Source organism: Cebus imitator, unplaced genomic scaffold (genome assembly GCF_001604975.1).
Source record: "Cebus imitator isolate Cc_AM_T3 unplaced genomic scaffold, Cebus_imitator-1.0 Scaffold573, whole genome shotgun sequence".
NCBI lineage: Eukaryota > Metazoa > Chordata > Mammalia > Primates > Cebidae > Cebus > Cebus imitator.
Window position 1 is genome coordinate 1,008,615 of NW_016107888.1, and position 17,621 is coordinate 1,026,235.

General features: G+C 39.6%; 1 protein-coding gene across 12 annotated transcripts in view; it reads right to left on the reverse strand.

The window, feature by feature from the left end:
• The window catches only part of GPATCH8 (G-patch domain containing 8), a 103,121-nt gene that overhangs the window by 22,470 nt on the left and 63,030 nt on the right, over nt 1–17,621 (reverse strand). For 9 of the 12 annotated variants that reach the window (XM_037734095.1, XM_037734100.1, XM_037734099.1 and 6 more), the window contains 2 exons: nt 6,950–7,093; nt 1,947–1,983 (listed from right to left, as the gene is read on the reverse strand). In XM_037734095.1, the coding sequence (XP_037590023.1) occupies nt 1,947–1,983; nt 6,950–7,093 (181 nt within the window). The remainder of the gene's footprint in view (nt 1–1,946; nt 1,984–6,949; nt 7,094–17,621) is intronic. The other 3 variants (XM_017516101.2, XM_017516096.2, XM_017516097.2) reach the window with 1 other exon arrangement.

Below are 17,621 nucleotides of genomic sequence, written 5' to 3' on the forward strand. Positions count from 1 at the left end.
TTTTAGAAAATGTAAAAAGTATAGAAGTTTTCATATAAAGGGTATTTTAGCAGAAAAAAGAGGAAGGCTCAAAGTATCTTCCTCTGACTGAGATACTGATTCTTTCTACAGTTAAAGTTTTTTTTTCTTTTTTTTGAGACAGGGCCTTGCTCAATATATTGCCCAGGCTTGAGTGCAGTGGCATGATCTTGGCTCACTGCAATGTCCACCTCCTGGGCTCAAGTGATCCTCCTACCTCAGCCCCTCCAGTACCTGGGACCACAGCAACTGCCACCACATGCAGCTAATTTTGGGGGGGATTTTTCTGTAGAAACCGAGTTTTGCCATGTTGCCCAGGCTCGTCTCGAACTCCTGGGCTCAAGCGGTCTGCCTGCCTCAGTATCCTAAAGTGCTGGGATTATAGGTATAAGCCACTGCACTGGCCTAAAGGATTTCTGAAGATGCTTTACAGTACCAGATTTTGATAATCTGGATCAGACTACTAGAGATTGAAATTGCAAGGAAGTTGGTCCCAACACTATTAGCAAGGAGGCAGCTTTTCAATGTGCCAGTTTCCCATCATCAGTCAGATCCCATGGGAACTTGTGTGGGAAGAAGGGAAAAACATAGGCCTGACTCACAAATTCAGATGTTTAGAGGAGTTCACCAGGTAACATAATGAGTCCACAGATTGGTGTAAAAGAAAAGATGAAGTGGAGATCACAGTTTAGTTGGAGAGTGAGCAAATAGATAGCAACTGTTCAGCTTTAGTCCACTGTTATGTTGAAATGTAGGCCCAAAGTTGTCAGATAATTTTAATTTTTCAAGATAAACCAAAGTCTAAATTTTGTAAAATCCAATTTTCAAAATTTGGGAATCAACTGAAATTAAAAAAGGAAAAACTAATAACATGGAGGCTAGATAAAATATATCTGTGAGATAATTGGTGACCTCTAGCTTATGTACTAGAAAGACCTTTCGTGGCACAAACAAGAGGGTAAGATTAGAAAAAAAATCCCGAGTAGGTAACAAAGTACAAAGGAAGCAGCCAGAGGAGTGAGAGAGAAAGAGAGAAAGAGAGAGAGAGAGAGCGCAAGAGAGAGAGCAAGAGAGAGACAGGAGAGAGGAGAGGGAGGGAGGGAGGAAAGGAGGGGAAAAGAAAAGGAAGAAAGAAAAAGGGGAAGGAAGGAAAGAAGGAAGGGAGAAAGGGAAGGAAGATTACTAAGGTGCTGCTATTAATTTACTTTTGGGGAAGATAATGTTCTTTGGAGTCTGAATTTTAGGCCCCTTGAAATACTAAAGAAAATGATTTCCACTGTCATATCCATTAGACAAATTTTTTAAAAAGATATGTAAAATAATTAAGGAGGCAAGGAGGTAGGAATAGACAAATCTTTAGTTTCAAATTTGTCTGTAACTTATACTAAGCCAACAAAGGTAGGAGATGATCAGTGCCAATGTCTACTGAGCAGTCAGGTGTATCAAAATTAACTCATTTAAAAAGGAATCATCTTTGGGTTTCTTCAGAAACAGAAAGACCTACTCCTGGAGATTTCAAAATGTATTAACATTGATCACTTGAAAACTAGGGTTAAACTACTGAAAAGAGCCAAAATATCTAATCAGCTTCCGTATCTCTGAAGATTAAGCTGGGTCTTAATATTTTGTGTTAATGACTCTTCATAAAATATTGGAAAATATGAGAAAAATGAGTGAATAGGGAGAGGCATATAACACCCCTGCCTCCTGTCAGGAAAAAAACAACCTAAACCTTGAATGAAAGTGACCATATAGCTCCTTTTTGAGAGATTATTTGTGCTTATTAAAGGTAAGGGTATGTTTAGGATCCTGCCTCTACTATAGTTTACCACTAACATAATACATTATTTCCCTGAAAAATCTTAATGGTGAAAATCTGATAGAAGATGGAAACTAGGAACTGCTAATACAGGGTTGAAAGTACTTACCTATTAACTCAGATTCATAATAATCCTGTGTGCCTTCCTGGAAGACAAGACAGGGTGTCTTTATGATTTTAGAGCATGAATTTGGAAAAATGGTAGGTCCGTTTGTAAGGTAAGTTCATGTTCATCAAAGAGGAATGAAAAATATATCCTTCTTCCTGCTAGCGGCCATTTAGCTGTGTTGTACCAAGGTCAATTAAAGATTCCTTAGAAATTATTTTTTTTCTTTTCCGAGACAGGGTCTTGCTCTGTCACCCAGACAAGGGTACAGTGTATGATCACAACTCACTGCAGCCTCAAACTCCTGGGCTCAAGCATTCCTCCTGCCTCAGCCTCACAAGTAGCTGAGACTTACACTGTGCATGTCACCACACCAGAATATTTAATTTTTTTTTTTTTTTTTTTTTTTTTTTTTTTTTTTTTAAGAGAGACAGAGTCTTGCTCTGTCACCCAGGCTCGGGGGCAGTGACACAATTATAGCTCACTGCAGCCTTGAACTCCTGGCCTCAAGAGATCTTCCTGCCTCAGCCTCCTAAGTAGCTGGGATTACAGGCATGAGCCACTGAACCCAGCAGGTTCCTCAGAAATTCTAAGTTCAGGGAAGAGATGAACTATGAAAATTTAGTGCTGTGCTTCTTTTGTTTATATATTTCTAACATTCTGTTTTGAGATTTTACTGTTCATATTAAAACAGCAGTATGAAGAAAGGTGAAAAAGCCTACCTTTCAAGCAAATGAAGAACATTTCACCAAAAAACAAGCTTGTAATACATGTTTTGCTTTTTTTTTTAATACATAAGATGAGCTTTGGTTAAGATGAAGGAATAAACTCACATGCATTCATTAATTACACCAGCTAAAGATTTTTCTCAGACCAGGGATCACAGATATATACTCTTTATTAGTGAATAGGCAGTCCATGAGTTCTCCATGGGCAATCTTAATTTTGTATTTTTATTTTAATGATACTCTAAAAAAGAATAAGTGAATATTCTGGATCATCTAGATGAGCACTTTATACATGTTTACAACATAACAGATGACCTAACATGATAATAATTTGTTTGTACTAAGAAAGGCCAAATGACACAATATCATATATATATATATATATGAAAGTTTTTTGTTAATTCTGATAGAACAGGGTTTTCAGCCTCAGCAATATTAACTGCCATTTTGCCTCTTTGTTTCAAGGGGCTTTCCTGTGCACTGCAAGATGTTACCAGCATCCTTGGCCTCTAACTACTAGATGTCAGTAGTATCACACCCTTAGTTGGGACAACCAAAAATGTCCAGAGACATTGCCAAGTGCCTCCTGGGTGACAAAATCTCCCTAGATTGAGAATGACTACAATATAGAAAAGTGGGAAGAACTGAGGTAACACATAGTGTGAGGAGAATAAATATGTCAAATTCAAATGAACCAAAGATGTAACAATTTCTACTACATTCAGGTTAGACATTGTCACTAAAACATTATCATAGATCACATTAATGTTGTCAATGTCAATTTTATTAAATTATAAATCTGTTTTGCTTTGATATAATTTTTCCCCTTAAAAGGCAAGTCTATACATTATTCAAGTTTGAATTATACTTTTTCCTGGTTTATGTTTTCTTTTTTTTTTTTGAGATAGAGTCTTGTTCTGTCACTCAGGCTGGAGTGCAGTGGTGCCATCTTGGCTCACTGCAACCTCCACCTCCTGAGCTGAAACAATTCTCCTGCCTATAGTAGCTGGGATTACAGAAACACGCCACCACGCTTGGCTAATTTTTTTCTTATTTTTAGTAGAGATGGGTTTCACTATGTTGGACAGGCTGGTCTTGAACTCCTGACCTCAAGTGATCTGCCCGCCTTGGCCTTCCAAAGTGCTGGGATTACAGGCATGTGCCACCACACATGGCTAATTTTGTATTTTTAGTAGAGATGGGCTTTCTCCATGTTGGTCAGGCAGGTCTTGAACTCCTGACCTCGTGATTCACCTGCCTTGGCCTCCTGAAGTGCTGGGATTACAGGTGTGAGTCACTGCACCCAGCCTACTTTTTGATTTTCTAAGGATAAAACATTCTGTAAACACCCAAAATATTGAGTACCTAGGGAGTATCCTCATGAGTATCTGATCTGGATGATTTCACTTCTTAGAAGTGTCATTCTTTTTATGTTAGCCCTAGGCACTTTCCTTTTTTATATACTTCTATGTTTTTTTCCCACTGACTAACAACGGAACCCAGTATGTATTTCTTCAAATATGTATTGGCTTGGGAGAGGTCTAACTGATCTGATGTTCTTACTGTCCTGATGCCGTATATATGAAGTTTACAGAGGGAGGATCACATGCTGTAAAATATCTTGACAGGCAAAAAATTTTATCAGTATAACAGTGAAAAATTCAAGTGGAAAGTGGCCACACCAAACTTCAATTAAGTCCCTGTGAAGTCTAAAAATGATCATTCCTTTCATCACCAAGGAAATTCTCAGGGACTACTTCAATTTAGAATCTGTTTCATTTTTGAATAATGAGAAATAATCTAAAATTTCTGTTCCTTGGTAATATATGTTATCGGGTAATGAAACAGTCAACTAAGAGTAAGTAATCCTGTCAAAAAGGAGTTGCAAACAATTTAGGTAATGTTAACTAAATCATGTATTAACAGAGTCTATTTTGTACAAATCAAAATAGTCACTGGTGGCTGCTAGAGGCTTCACTGTTTTAGTTTAGCTACTTAAAGCTCCAGGGAACTCCTGCTTTTGTTCACAACTGAAACACACCTTGGAATTAAATAAAAGTTCAGTCCTGCCGGGCGCGGTGGCTCAAGCCTGTAATCCCAGCACTTTGGGAGGCCGAGGCGGGTGGATCACGAGGTCAAGAGATCGAGACCATCCTGGTCAACATGGTGAAATCCCGTCTCTNAGGCTGGGTCTTGCTCTGTCGCCTAGGCTGGAGTGCCATGGCATGATCTTGCCTCACTGCAACCTCCACCTCCCAGGTTCAAGCGATTCTCATGCCTCAACCCCCCAAGTAGCTGGGATTACAGGCATGTGCCATCATGCCTGGCTAATTTTTGTAGTTTTAGTAGAGACAAGGTTTCATCATGTTGGCCAAGATGGTCTCGAACTGACCTTAGTTCGAGATAACTGATAAAAAAATTATATCAAGGCAAAACAGTGATTCTGTATGCCTTGACCTCCCTAAGTGCTGGGATTATAGGCATGAGCCACCGTGCCTGGCTAACCTTTCTAAATATCCTTTTTCTGCCTAAGGTATCTTCTGTTAATATATCGCAGATATTTCTTAATTGAAAACATTCTCAAGAGCCCGAAAACTTGGGTATATACTTACATACTAAATGTCTGTTGTTAATTAAATAAAAATAAGTAACTTGAGAGAGTTTTTTGTTTTGTTTTGTTTTTTTGAGACAAGGTCTTGCTCTGTTGCCTGGCGTGAAGTGCAGTGGCATGATCATGGCTCACTGCAACCTCAAACTCCTGGGCTCAAGTGATTCTCCCACCTCACCCTCTGGAGTAGCTGGGGTCACAGTCAGGTGCCACCACACCCAGCTAATCACATTTTATGTAGAGACTGAGGGAGGGGGTGGGCCTTGCTACATTGCTCAGGGTGGTCTTAAACTCCTGGGCTTGCAAAGTGGTGCGATTACAGGTGTAAGTCACTGTGCCCGGCCTGAAATTTTCAAATTATAAATACACTGAAAAACTGGAAAAGGTCCTGGATAAGAAGTACTCGCTGTTGCATTTTTCTTTCCTGAAAAACGAGTCTTTGAAAGAGTAAAAAAAGTAACTGTCAATACAGCTTGTGTACATACACACACACACACACACACTCTCTCTCTCTCTCTCTCTCTCTCTCTCTCTAAATTTCTCTTCTTTGAATCAAGCAAAGCTGACAATATATTAAAAGAATGTCCAAAGGTATATAGTAAGTTGAAAAGCTGTCTTGAATACAAGTCCATCAGTGGAAGAATCTTAAATTGGTTAGTTGTAGTTAAATGTTCCAAAAGAGTATATCACAACCAACTTGTAATTTCTCCCCATTCTAGTAAGAGTAAAACTTGGTCAAAGACTGCCTTTTACCTGTGAATGAGGTATGGTTGGCTAGAAGATGAAGGTTAAAAAAGTCTTAGTTCAACAAGTCTAGCTTAAGAGATATCATTCCAATGCTCATAAATTTACATATTTAACAAATACGACTATTGTACCCCCCAAAGACCTAGTAAGTTATGCTAAAGTCACCCAAGATCAAATAGCTTGAAATTCTTTAATAAACCAGAACTCTCCTTTAGGTTGTAACAATTTACTTTCCCCTTCTAATCTCCCAGGGCGACTATTGCCATCTCCTATATATCAGTAACTAGGTTAGGTACAATTTTCTTTTCTAAAATGATGGGGTGGCGGCCAGGGGGTGAAGGCAAAGCCTGCAAAGAAAGTGCAATTCATTTATCAACTCTTCAACATGCAGCATCAGAGTTTTTTGTTAAAGTTAAGATAGCATCTAATTTTATTTTCCTTCCAAAGATTTATCTAACTTCCAAGGTACACTGAATAACAAAATGACTTAATAATAGAAAACAGTAGCCAATAAAGCATGAACTCTTATACAGGGAAGTTCAAAAAAACACAGTCTGCTGAATAACTCTTAAAAGTTTAACATGTTAAGAGCAGAAATGGAAACAAAGTTCCCAGTGACCCTCAGCTGAATTACAAAATTAAATAAAAACTTAGAAATCAATCAAAGGCAAAAACATTATATAAGATTTATAAACACAATTCGTCAAATAATAGTGTATATGTGGTGGTGGTGGGCTTGAGGGGGTGTCTATGTCAGGATTTCTGCTACTAAAAAAACGAAGTGTGTCAGATGACTGCAGATAAAGACTGGGAGACACAAGAAATCACAGACACCAAGCTTTTGGGGGTATACTCATAAAATTCAATCGTTGTAACAATAGATAAGGTATCTTCTTCTCTGTTAGCAAGTAACTATAACTCACCTGCTTGTGTGCATGATCATAGGAGTTGATATGGTTATCAAATTCCTGATGTTTCTGATACTGCTTATCACAGAGTTCACAGTAAAAGTTGGCTCTGAGGTCTTCCAAGGCTTTGGCAATTGCCTTTTCTTTGTCAACATAATCCTGCAAGAATCACAAAATACAAAGAAACAAAAAAATGAACTTGGTAAAACTTTAAGTGAACGTTATAATATTCCAAAACCCAAAAAAATCTGAAATCTGAAATACCTTTGGTCTCAACCAGTTTGGATAAGGGATACTGAACCTTTTTTAATACTCTAGTTTTTAGACACTAAGGCAAAAAGCATTACCTAGTCTGTAGCCAATGATGGAGTTAAATATTCTATGGTCCTTCTCCATATAAGCTGCACTGGTTGGAAAGCCAATCCACAGATATGTGTTATCTGCTGGTCTTAGATTTAAAACTGTGGGATTCTTACATGTGAGAGGAGGGTGGAGAAAAACAACAACAAGAACACAAATTGTGGGACTGACTCAAAGGCAGTCCAATTTGCCTCAGCAGTTCCACTTAAAAACTAGACATCAAAAGATACCTCAAGTGAAACATGTTCTGTTTTGGGGGCAGGAAAAATAAAAAGAAAAAAAAGATACCTTAAAAAGAAAAAATTGAAAAGATACCTCAAAGCAAGCTGAGTATATTCATTTGCTAATGTTGCACAGAACGATGAGAAAGGGAGAGGAATGCTAGGTGACTACTTGCTAGACTTTTAGAGCATGGCAGATACATTACTTTCATAATGAGCAACTCCTTCTAGCAGACTGATCTAAGAAAAATAAATGTTATCTCGAAGACTAGATCTACAGGACTATATCTATAGTTTCAAAGCAGCTCTATCATCTCCCAAAGGAACTACTTAATCAATAAGCAAGAACAGGTTGTATTTTCTGGAGTGGCAGCACTGAACTAATTTGAATAGACTTATTAAAACTGAAAAGTGAGTATGTATAGCATATTGCTATTTTTGCCCTATCTAATCCTTCACAATAATTTTCTCTGAGAGTCCTGTACAGTTTCAGGTTGTTTGGCTATTAAATGACTTATGGCTTTTTTTTTTGGTGACAGGGTCTCTCTCTGTTGCCCAGACTGGAATGCAGTACAGATCACGGCTCACTGCAGCCTTCACTTCCTGGGCTGAAGCAATCTTCCCATCTCAGCCTCCCAAGTAGCTGGGACTATAGGCATGTATCAGCAAACATAGCTAACTTTTGTATTTTTTGGGAGATGAGGTCTCACTATGTTGCCAAAACTGGTCACGTACTCCTGGGCTCAACTGATCCTCCCACCTTGGCATCCCAAAGTAATGACATTACGGGTGTCTGCCCCCACACCTGGCTGCAAATTTACTTTAAACAGCAGAACAGCCTAGTATGAATGTAGCAGTATAGGAAAACAGCTTTGATTTTCTTTTTGAGTATCATATAAAAACAAAATTGTGAATAAAAAAAAAACACCACCAACTGCATTTTCAGAACTGGGCAACAGATATAATCTGGAGAATGAATAACACACAGAAAGAAAGTTAAGCTCTTTATAGAACCCAAATGAGGGAAATGTAGCAGAAGCCACACAAAGCAAAATTAAGCAGTATCAAAAAAGCCAAAAGTGGCAATTTCAGAAAATAGCAAAACATATATCCTATACATAAAAGGGTCCTCTGAAGTAATATACCTGTATCTTTTGCACTCATCAAGAACTTCTGAGATCTGGGAAGAGCAAAGGGATGAGCTTGGGTTGAGGGCGATGAGGAAACATTTGCAGTTCAAAGAATGCACACAGACAAAAGCAAAAAGTTCTGCCCAATTGTGGCAAATCTAAGAAAAGGCTGGGACTGGGTGCGGTGGCTCACGCTTGTATCTCAGCACTTTGGGAAGCCAAGGCAGGCAGATGGCTTGAATTCAAGAGCTCAAGACCAGCCTGGGCAACACAGTGAAACCCCGTCTCTACCAAAAATACAAAAAATTAGCCAGGCATGGTGTCATGTGCCTTTGGTCTCAGCTACTTGGGAGGGTGAAGTGGGAGTATCAGTTGAGCCAGGGAGGTGGAGGTTGCAGTCAGCTGAGATCATGCCACTGCACTCCAGCCTGGGTGACAGAGTGAAACTTTGTCTCAGAAAAAAATAAAAGGCCAAGCACGGTGGCTCATGCCTGTAATCCCAGCACTTTGGGAGGCTGAACCGGGTGGATCAGAAGGTCAAGAAATGGAGACCATCCTGGCCAACATGGTGAAACCCCGATTCTACTAAAAATAGAAAAATTAGCTGGGCATGGTGGCAGGCACCTGGAGTCCCAGCTACTCAGGAGGCCAAGGCAGGAGAACTGCTTGAACTTGGGAGGCAGAGGTTGCAGTGAGCCAAGATCACTCCACTGCATTCCAGCCTGGCAAGAGAGAGAGACTCCGTCTCAAATAAAAAAGAAAGGACACAACACAGTGTGCCAATGAATATGGTCCCAGAATAGTCAGTGACGATCAATAATGTAGTAAAGTTATTGAATCTTGAAGACGGATTCCTTTCAACAGCTAGGCAAAAACCATCAAGGAGGAGAAGATCAGGCCAGCCTTTGATCTCTTCAGCAACACACAAACACTCAAACTCACACACTCTCTCAATTCCAGAAGACAGTGGTATAATAAATACTACAAGATATCTAAGGAAAGTATTAACTGAGGCTTTTATATGTATCTTTCAAATATAAGGGATATACACATATATATATGGAGTTATATGTATGTGTACATATATACACACATACACATATGTTGATATATATTTGTAATTGCCTAAATTAATATTAATATTCTTATTTTTTTGATATAGGGTCTTGCTTTGTTGGCCAGGCTGGAGTGCAGTGGCACAATTACAGCTCACTGCAGCTTCGACCTCCTGGGTTCAATTAATCCTCCCACCTCAGCCTTCTGAGTTGGTAGAACTATAAGGGCATGCTGCCATGCCTGGCTAATTCTCGTATTTTTCATAGAGACAGGATTTCATCATAGTGTCCAGGCTGGATTGCGATGATTTTTATAGGCTTAAGGTTATATTAAAATATATATATATATATATACACACACACACACACACACACACACACATATAATTCAAGAAATACTGTTTGTACAACCCCCTTTTAAATAATAGGGTACAGCTGGGCGCGGTGGCTCAAGCCTGTAATCCCAGCACTTTGGGAGGCCGAGGCGGGTGGATCACGAGGTCAAGAGATTGAGACCATCCTGGTCAACATGGTGAAACCCCGTCTCTACTAAAAATACAAAAATTAGCTGGGCATGGTGGCGCACGTTGTAGTCCCAGCTACTCGGGAGGCTGAGGCAGGAGAATTGCTTGAACACAGGAGACGGAGGTTGCGGTGAGCCGAGATCGCGCCATTGCACTCCAGCCTGGGTAACAAGAGCGAAACTTCGTCTCAGAAAAAAAAAAAAAGAAATGATCCAAATAATAAAAAAACTGGGTGCGCAGGCAGAAGCAAATAGGAATTTGAGTTTGTTTACTGCTGTAAACTCAATAGAAGTAAAAAAAGAAAAAAATCTTTACAATGAAAATCAAGGCTGGGTGCCATAGCTTACGCCTGTAATCCCAGCACTTTGGGAGGCTGAGGCGGGCAGAACGCCTGAGCTCAGGAGTTTGAGAACAGCCTGGGCAACACGCCATCTCTACTAAAAATACAAAAAAAATAAATAAATAAAATAAAAAAATCTGGGTGTAGTGTCACGTGCCTGTAATCTCAGCTACTTGGGAGGCTGAGGTATAATAACTGCTTGAACTCAGAAGGCGAAAGCTATAGTGAGCTCAGATCGTGCCACTGCACCCCAACCTGGGCGACAGAGTGAGAATCTGTGTAAAAAAAAAAAAAAAATTAGCAGGATGTGGTAGCACACGCATGTAATCCCAGCTATTCGGGTGGCTGAGGCATGAGAATCACCTGAACCTGGGAGGCACTGGTTATCACAGTAGTGAACCATGATCGTGCCACTGCACTCCAGCCTGGGCAACAGAGGAGGACTGTCTCAAAACCAACCAAGCACCACCATGTAAAACTAAGCGATACATGTTTAAAATACAAAACACATTAAAAAACCATTTTAAAATGCAAGGGAAAACAGAAGAGGAAGGAACACTTCCTAATTTATTCTTAGTATTACCCTGATACAAAGACATCACAAGAAAACTACAGACTAATATCTTTTCTGTGGACAGATGCAAAAATGCTCAACAAAATGCTATCAAACCAAATTCAACAGCATATTAAAAGGCAAAGTGGGATTTATCCCAGGAACTCAATGTTGGTTCAACATACAAAAATCAATCAACATAATACACCATTACAATGTAATCATTACAATGTAATACACCATTGTTAACAGAATATAAAAGGAAAAAACCCACCAGATTATCTCAATAGATGTAAAATAAGCATTTGACAAAATCCACACCCTCTTTTATGATAAAAACACTAAACAAACTAGGAATTTCTAGGAACTAGGAACTTCTTCTGCCTGACAAAAATAAAAAGCTCCCAGCTAACATCATAATGGTGAAAGACTGAAAGCTTCCGTATTAAGATCAGAAAGGAGACAGGAATGTTCACTCTTGTATTTCTTTTTTTGAGACGGAGTCTCACTCTGTCTTTTGCCCAGGCTGGAGTACAGTGGCATGATCTCAGCTCACTGCAACCTCCGCCTCTTAGGTTCAAGCAATTCTCCTGCCTCAGCCTCCCGAGTAGCTCAGATTACAGGCACGTGACACCATGCCTGGCCTGTTTATTTATTTTTTTTCCAGTAGAGATGAGGTTTCACCATTTTGGCCAGAGTGGTCTGGAATTCCTGACCTCAAATGATCCGCCTGCCTTGGCCTCCCAAAGTGCTGGGATTACAGGTGTGAGCCACTGCGCCCGGCCACAGTGGTAATTTTACAACATTGTAAATATGCTAAAAATTATTAAATTGTAGTATTGCTATAAAATGATTAAAACGGTAAATTTACGTTATGTGAATTTTATCTCAACAACAATTTTAACTAAAAAAGTTGTGAGGGGGCCGAATCACTTGAGGTCAGGACTTTTAGACCAGCCAACAGGGTGAAATCCCATCTCCACTAAAAATACAAAAATAATTAGCCAGGTGAGAGTGCGCACTTGTAGTTCCAGCTACTCGAAAGGCTCGGGGAGGAGAATTGCTTGAACCCAGGAGGCAGAGGTTGCAGTAAGCTGAGATCACACCACTGCACTCCAGCCTGGATGAAAGAGCAAGGCTCCATCTTAAAAAAAAAAAAAGTGATAAACACAAAATTCAGAATAGTGTTTATCTCTAAAGAGAAAGAAATGGGATGGAATAATAAGGTTATTGATAGTGCTCTTTTTCTTAAATTGAGTAGAAGATACCTAAATGTTTATAGTTTGTCTTTATACCTCACACATATTTAATAAAATAACAAGATTGTTAAATGAGACTGCAGTTTTTGTTTGTTCTTTTAAAAGTCTGGTAGCGCTATTTGGCTCTAATATTATATACAAGTATAACTTTAAGAAAAATGAAAATTAAAAAATAAAAGATGGGAGGCTGAGGTAGGGGAATCACTTGAGGTCAGAAGTTTGAGACCAGCCCGGGCAACATAGTGAGACCCTATTTCTTAAAAAAAAAAAAAAAAAAAAATTAGCCAGGCATAGCGGTGCACATCTATAGTCTCAGTTATGTGGGAAGATTGTATGAGCCCAGGAGTTTGAGGCTGTAGTGAGCTATGACAGCACCACAGAGCTCCAGCATGGATGACAGAGTGAGATCCCATCTCTATAAAACTAAAGAAGAGACAGCAATTAAAAAGAAGCAGTCAGAGTAGTGACTAAGAATTTTGGTTCTAAAGACAAATAAAAAGAGAAGATGGTAGCTATATGGAGAGTAAATCAGAGTGTTTTTTGTTTTTGTTTTTTAAAATTTTAGGATTCCCTCTCCCAACAAATGTTCAAGTATGTTTACTGCTGATAGAAAAATAATAAATAAGGCCAGGCGCGGTGGCTCATGCTTATAATCCCAGCACTTTGGGAGGCCGAGGCGGGTGGATCACGAGGTCAACAGATCGAGACCTTCCTGGTCAACATGGTGAAACCCCGTCTCTACTAAAAATACAAAAATTAGCTGGGCATGGTGGCGCGTGCCTGTAGTCCCAGCCACTTGGGAGGCTGAGGCAGGAGAATTGCTTGAACCCAGAAGGTGGAGGTTGCGGTGAGCCGAGATTGCGCCATTGCACTCCAGCCTGGGTAACAAGAGTGAAACTCAGTCTCAAAAGAAAAATAATAAATAAAGAGAAAGGTTGCCCATATAGGAAAGAAGTGAAAGATCCTTGATAAGACAGGGAGAACTAGGATCCCGAATTCAGATGTAGGTACGAATTATCATTTGACAGATGGTGAAATAAAAGGGAAATATTTAAGTATGAGAGCCGGGGAACCCTGGTTTGATGTAGGAGATTATATGCAGATGAAGGCATTCCTACCTGATGGTCTAAATTCTCTTTGTTAACTAAGAACATAAGGGAAGGCAGAGACAAGACAAGGGTAGTTAAGGAAAGATGGAGGCTGAGAGCCAACACTTGAGAATGATAGCTGAGAGGACTAAGAGAGAGATGACATATGAGAGGATTAATTGGCAACTCTGAGGGCCCAGTGAGGTTGGTACAAAGGGTATAGAAATGAAGAATGCAAGTAATGCATTTTGTGCTGACTGCGGATAGGCTTTTGGTGAGTAGGTATGACTAAAGGACTAGGAGAAAAGGGAGTTGGGATCAAAGTGCTGTGAGAGGTAAAAATGATTATGTGGTGCTAGAGAGGAAAAGTACAAATTAAGGAGGCACTAAGTTACTAAAGTCAAGGTTCCAAAATCATGTGAAGTTGAAGAAAAAATATAGTAGAATAAAGGAGTGCAAGCAGGAAGGAAAAAAGGTCATTGTCATATAATAGGATATTTAAGAATTTAGAAAGTGTAGTTCAGACTTGACAAGGTTTCAGATATTTTGATCAATAAAATGGGGAAAGTAATTCTTGCTCTTGCCCAGGCTGGAGTGCAGTGGTGTGATCATAGCTCACCGCAGTCTTCAATTCCTGGGCCCAAGTGATCCTCCCACCTCAGCTTCCCTGGGTAGCTAAGATTTACAGGCATGTACCACCAACACTTGGCCATTTTTTTTTTTTTTTGTAGAGACAGATTCTTGCTACAATGTCCAGGCTGGTATCAAACTCCTGGACTTAAGCAATCCTCCCAAAGCACAGGCATGACCCACCGCACCTGGCTGAGGAATAATTTCACTAGGAGGGAGAGAGTGTCTCAAAATACTATGTGTAATCTTATGAGGCTGTGAATTACTGAGGTATTTCTTTTTTTTTCACTTGATAGTGTAACTTTTACTTGAAAAATAAAAATGTATTCTTTACAATGTTTGTATTTCAGACAATATATAAAATGAATCTGGCTCTTCCTATTATTTCAAAATATTTATTCATTCAACTAATATTTACTGAGTATTTCTGTGCTGGGTACTATGCTGGATGTAGGATATATATTGGCAGACAAATAGACATTCTCTCCTCAATGCCCTTTCTGACTAGTATAGTTAGCAGACTATAAATTAGTGAATAAAAATTTATAATTACAAATTATAAACAAGGTTTTGCAAGAGGATAAGGCAGAGTGGTTAATTATTTAAATGAACTGATTGGGGAAGGTCTACAATGAGGTAATACTTAAGCTAAAATCTAAAGGATAGTAATTTAACAAACTGAAAGATGATGAAACATGGTGTCATGACCATTCTTGTGCCTAGAGAGAGAATGTAGACAGAAAAAGAGGGCCCAGGTCTGAGGCTGAGAAACTCCAATATCTTCAGTTCAGGCAGAAGAAACAGCAGTCAGCAAAGGAATCTACATAGAAGCAGCAATCCAGGAAAGTGTAAACTCTTCAAAACCAAGAGAAAGAACATGTTTTAAAGAGGAAAGAGTGGGCCAGGTGCAGTGGCTCACGCTTGTAATCCCAGTGCTTGGGGAGACTGTCATGGGCAGATCACCTGAGGTCAGGAGTTTGAGACCAGCCCGGCCAACATGGTGAAACCCCATCTCTACTAAAAATTCAAAAAAATTAGCCGGGTGTGGTGGCTCACACCTGTAGTCCCAGCTACTCTGGAGCCTAAGGCATGAGAATACTTGAACCCAGGAGGGGGAGGTTGCAGTAAGCTTAGATTATGCTACTGAACTCTAGCCCGGGCAAAAGAGCAAGTCTTGGTCTTAAAAAAAATTAAATAAAAAATAAATGAATAAAAGATTTACTGGATTTAGCAAACAGAAGTGTTTGGTGGACTTGAATAAAGTGGTTTGGTGAAAACTGCTAAAGTCAGTGTAAACAGATCGAAGAGTGAATAAAGAGAGAGGAAAAGAAAAGAAAAAGGAGAGGAAAAAGGGGCAGGAAAAGATGAGTTAGTTGTATTATAGCTCTGGATAAAATAAAACACTAAAAAATTTAATATATAGCTAAGTTCAAAAACAAGAAAGGGGGCCAAGTGCAGTAACTTACACCTGAAATCTCAGAAAATCGGGAGACCAAGGCTGGTGGATCACCTGAGGCAAGTCTGAGACCATCCTGGCCAACATGGCAAAACCCCACCTCTATTAAAAACGAAAAAATTAGCCGAACATGGAGGTCCGTAGCCCATGCCTGTAATCCCAGCTACTTGGGAGGCTGAGGCAGGAGAACTGCTTGAACCCAGATGGCGGAGGTTGCAGTGAGCTGAGATCGAGCCACTGGCTCTCCAGCCTAGGTGACAGAGCAAGGCTCTGTCTCAAAAAAACAAAAACAAAATGCCAAAAACCCCCAAAACTGAAAAACAAGAAAGGGCAATCTAGAGCCTGAAGATACGGAAGGCCTCAGGACCTTGAATGATAGAAAGCTAACTAATAAGCTCTCCCTCAAAAAAGCTCAGAGATTTAACCCCTTCCTTGAAATGGGGACTAGAAAAACTGGACTATATCACCCTCTTCTGCTTCTTGAAAGCATTAAGAAATTTGCCATATATTGTACCAGCACATCAGTGGAGTCATGTATAGCAAGTTAGAATTTCACACCAGAGTTACTTGTGGACCTAACAAATTTATGCTTTCCACTCATAGCAGAAATCCTTGGCTTAGATATCAACAATGTGAAACCGGTCTATATGAAGCAAGAGACCTGAGGTTCTGGGGAAAAACATACAAAACTGAACCATAAGGACTTCTTCCAAAATACAGGATATGAGGAATTCCCACAGAGAAAGAGATGACAATCAAAAATTATTATACAGGCTGGGCGCGGTGGCTCACACCTGTAATCTCAGCACTTTGGGAGGCCAAGGTGGGCAGAGCACCTGAGGTCAAGAGTTTGAGACCAGCCTGGCCAACACGCTGAAACCCTGTCTTTACTAAAAATACAACAATTAGCCAGGATTATAGGTGGTGGGCACCTATAATCCCAACTACTCAGGAAGCTGAGGTGGAAGAATCCCTTGAACCCGGGAGACAGAGATTGCAGTAAGCTGAGACCACACCACTGCACTCCAGCCTGGGCGACAGTGAGACTCTGTCTCAAAAAAAAAAAAAAATTATTATACAAACCACAAAGGAGAAAAACCACTTGAGGAAGTCAGGAGAAGGAAGAGTCATGATAAAACATATATCTAGCAATACAGGTAGTAGTAAAATTGAAAAAATATATATAAAATGGCAGGGCACAGTGGCTCACGCCTATAATCCCAGTACTTTGGGAGGCCAAGGTGGGCAATCACCTGAGGTCGGGAGTTCAAGACCAGCTCGAACCCTATCTCTACTAAAAATACAAAATTAGCAGGGCATGGTGGCACATGCCTGTAATCTCAGCTACTCGGGAGGCTGAGGCAGGAGAATCGCATGAACCTGGGAGGTGGAGGTTGCAGTGAGCTGACACTGCACCATTGCACTCAAGCCTGGGCAACTTTTAGAGCAAAACTCCATCTCAAAAAAAAAAATATATATATATATACATATACACACACATACACACACACACACACACACACACACATACACGCACACACATTTATATAAAACAGCATTTACAATGTTCAAAAACAAGAAAAAGCAGGAATAATAACCGAAAAGAGTGGGGGATTACTGAAGAAAAACAAACAAAAAAAAAAACAGGCAAATTAGGGGGAAAAAAAAAAAAGCGGGAAATGTTAAGAATATAGTAGTACCCCTTATCCATGATTTTGCTTTCCTTATCTCAGTTATTCACAGTCACTCATTGTCTGAAAATAGGTGAGTACAGTGCAGGAAGATACTGGTGGAGGAAGGTGGCAGGAAGACTACATTAATATAACTTTTATTATATACTGTCATAATTGTTCATCATTAGTTGTTAATCTCTACTCTGCCTAATTTACTAAAATTAAATTTTATCCTAAGCATGTACATAAAGGAAAAAACAGTATATACAGGATTGGCCCTATCTACGGTTTCAGGCATCCACTGGCAGGAAGGTCTAAGAACTATTCCCTGTGGATAAAGGGGACTATTTTTTTTTTAAGGCATTAATTCTCAATAAAACTATTTTTTTTTTTTTTGA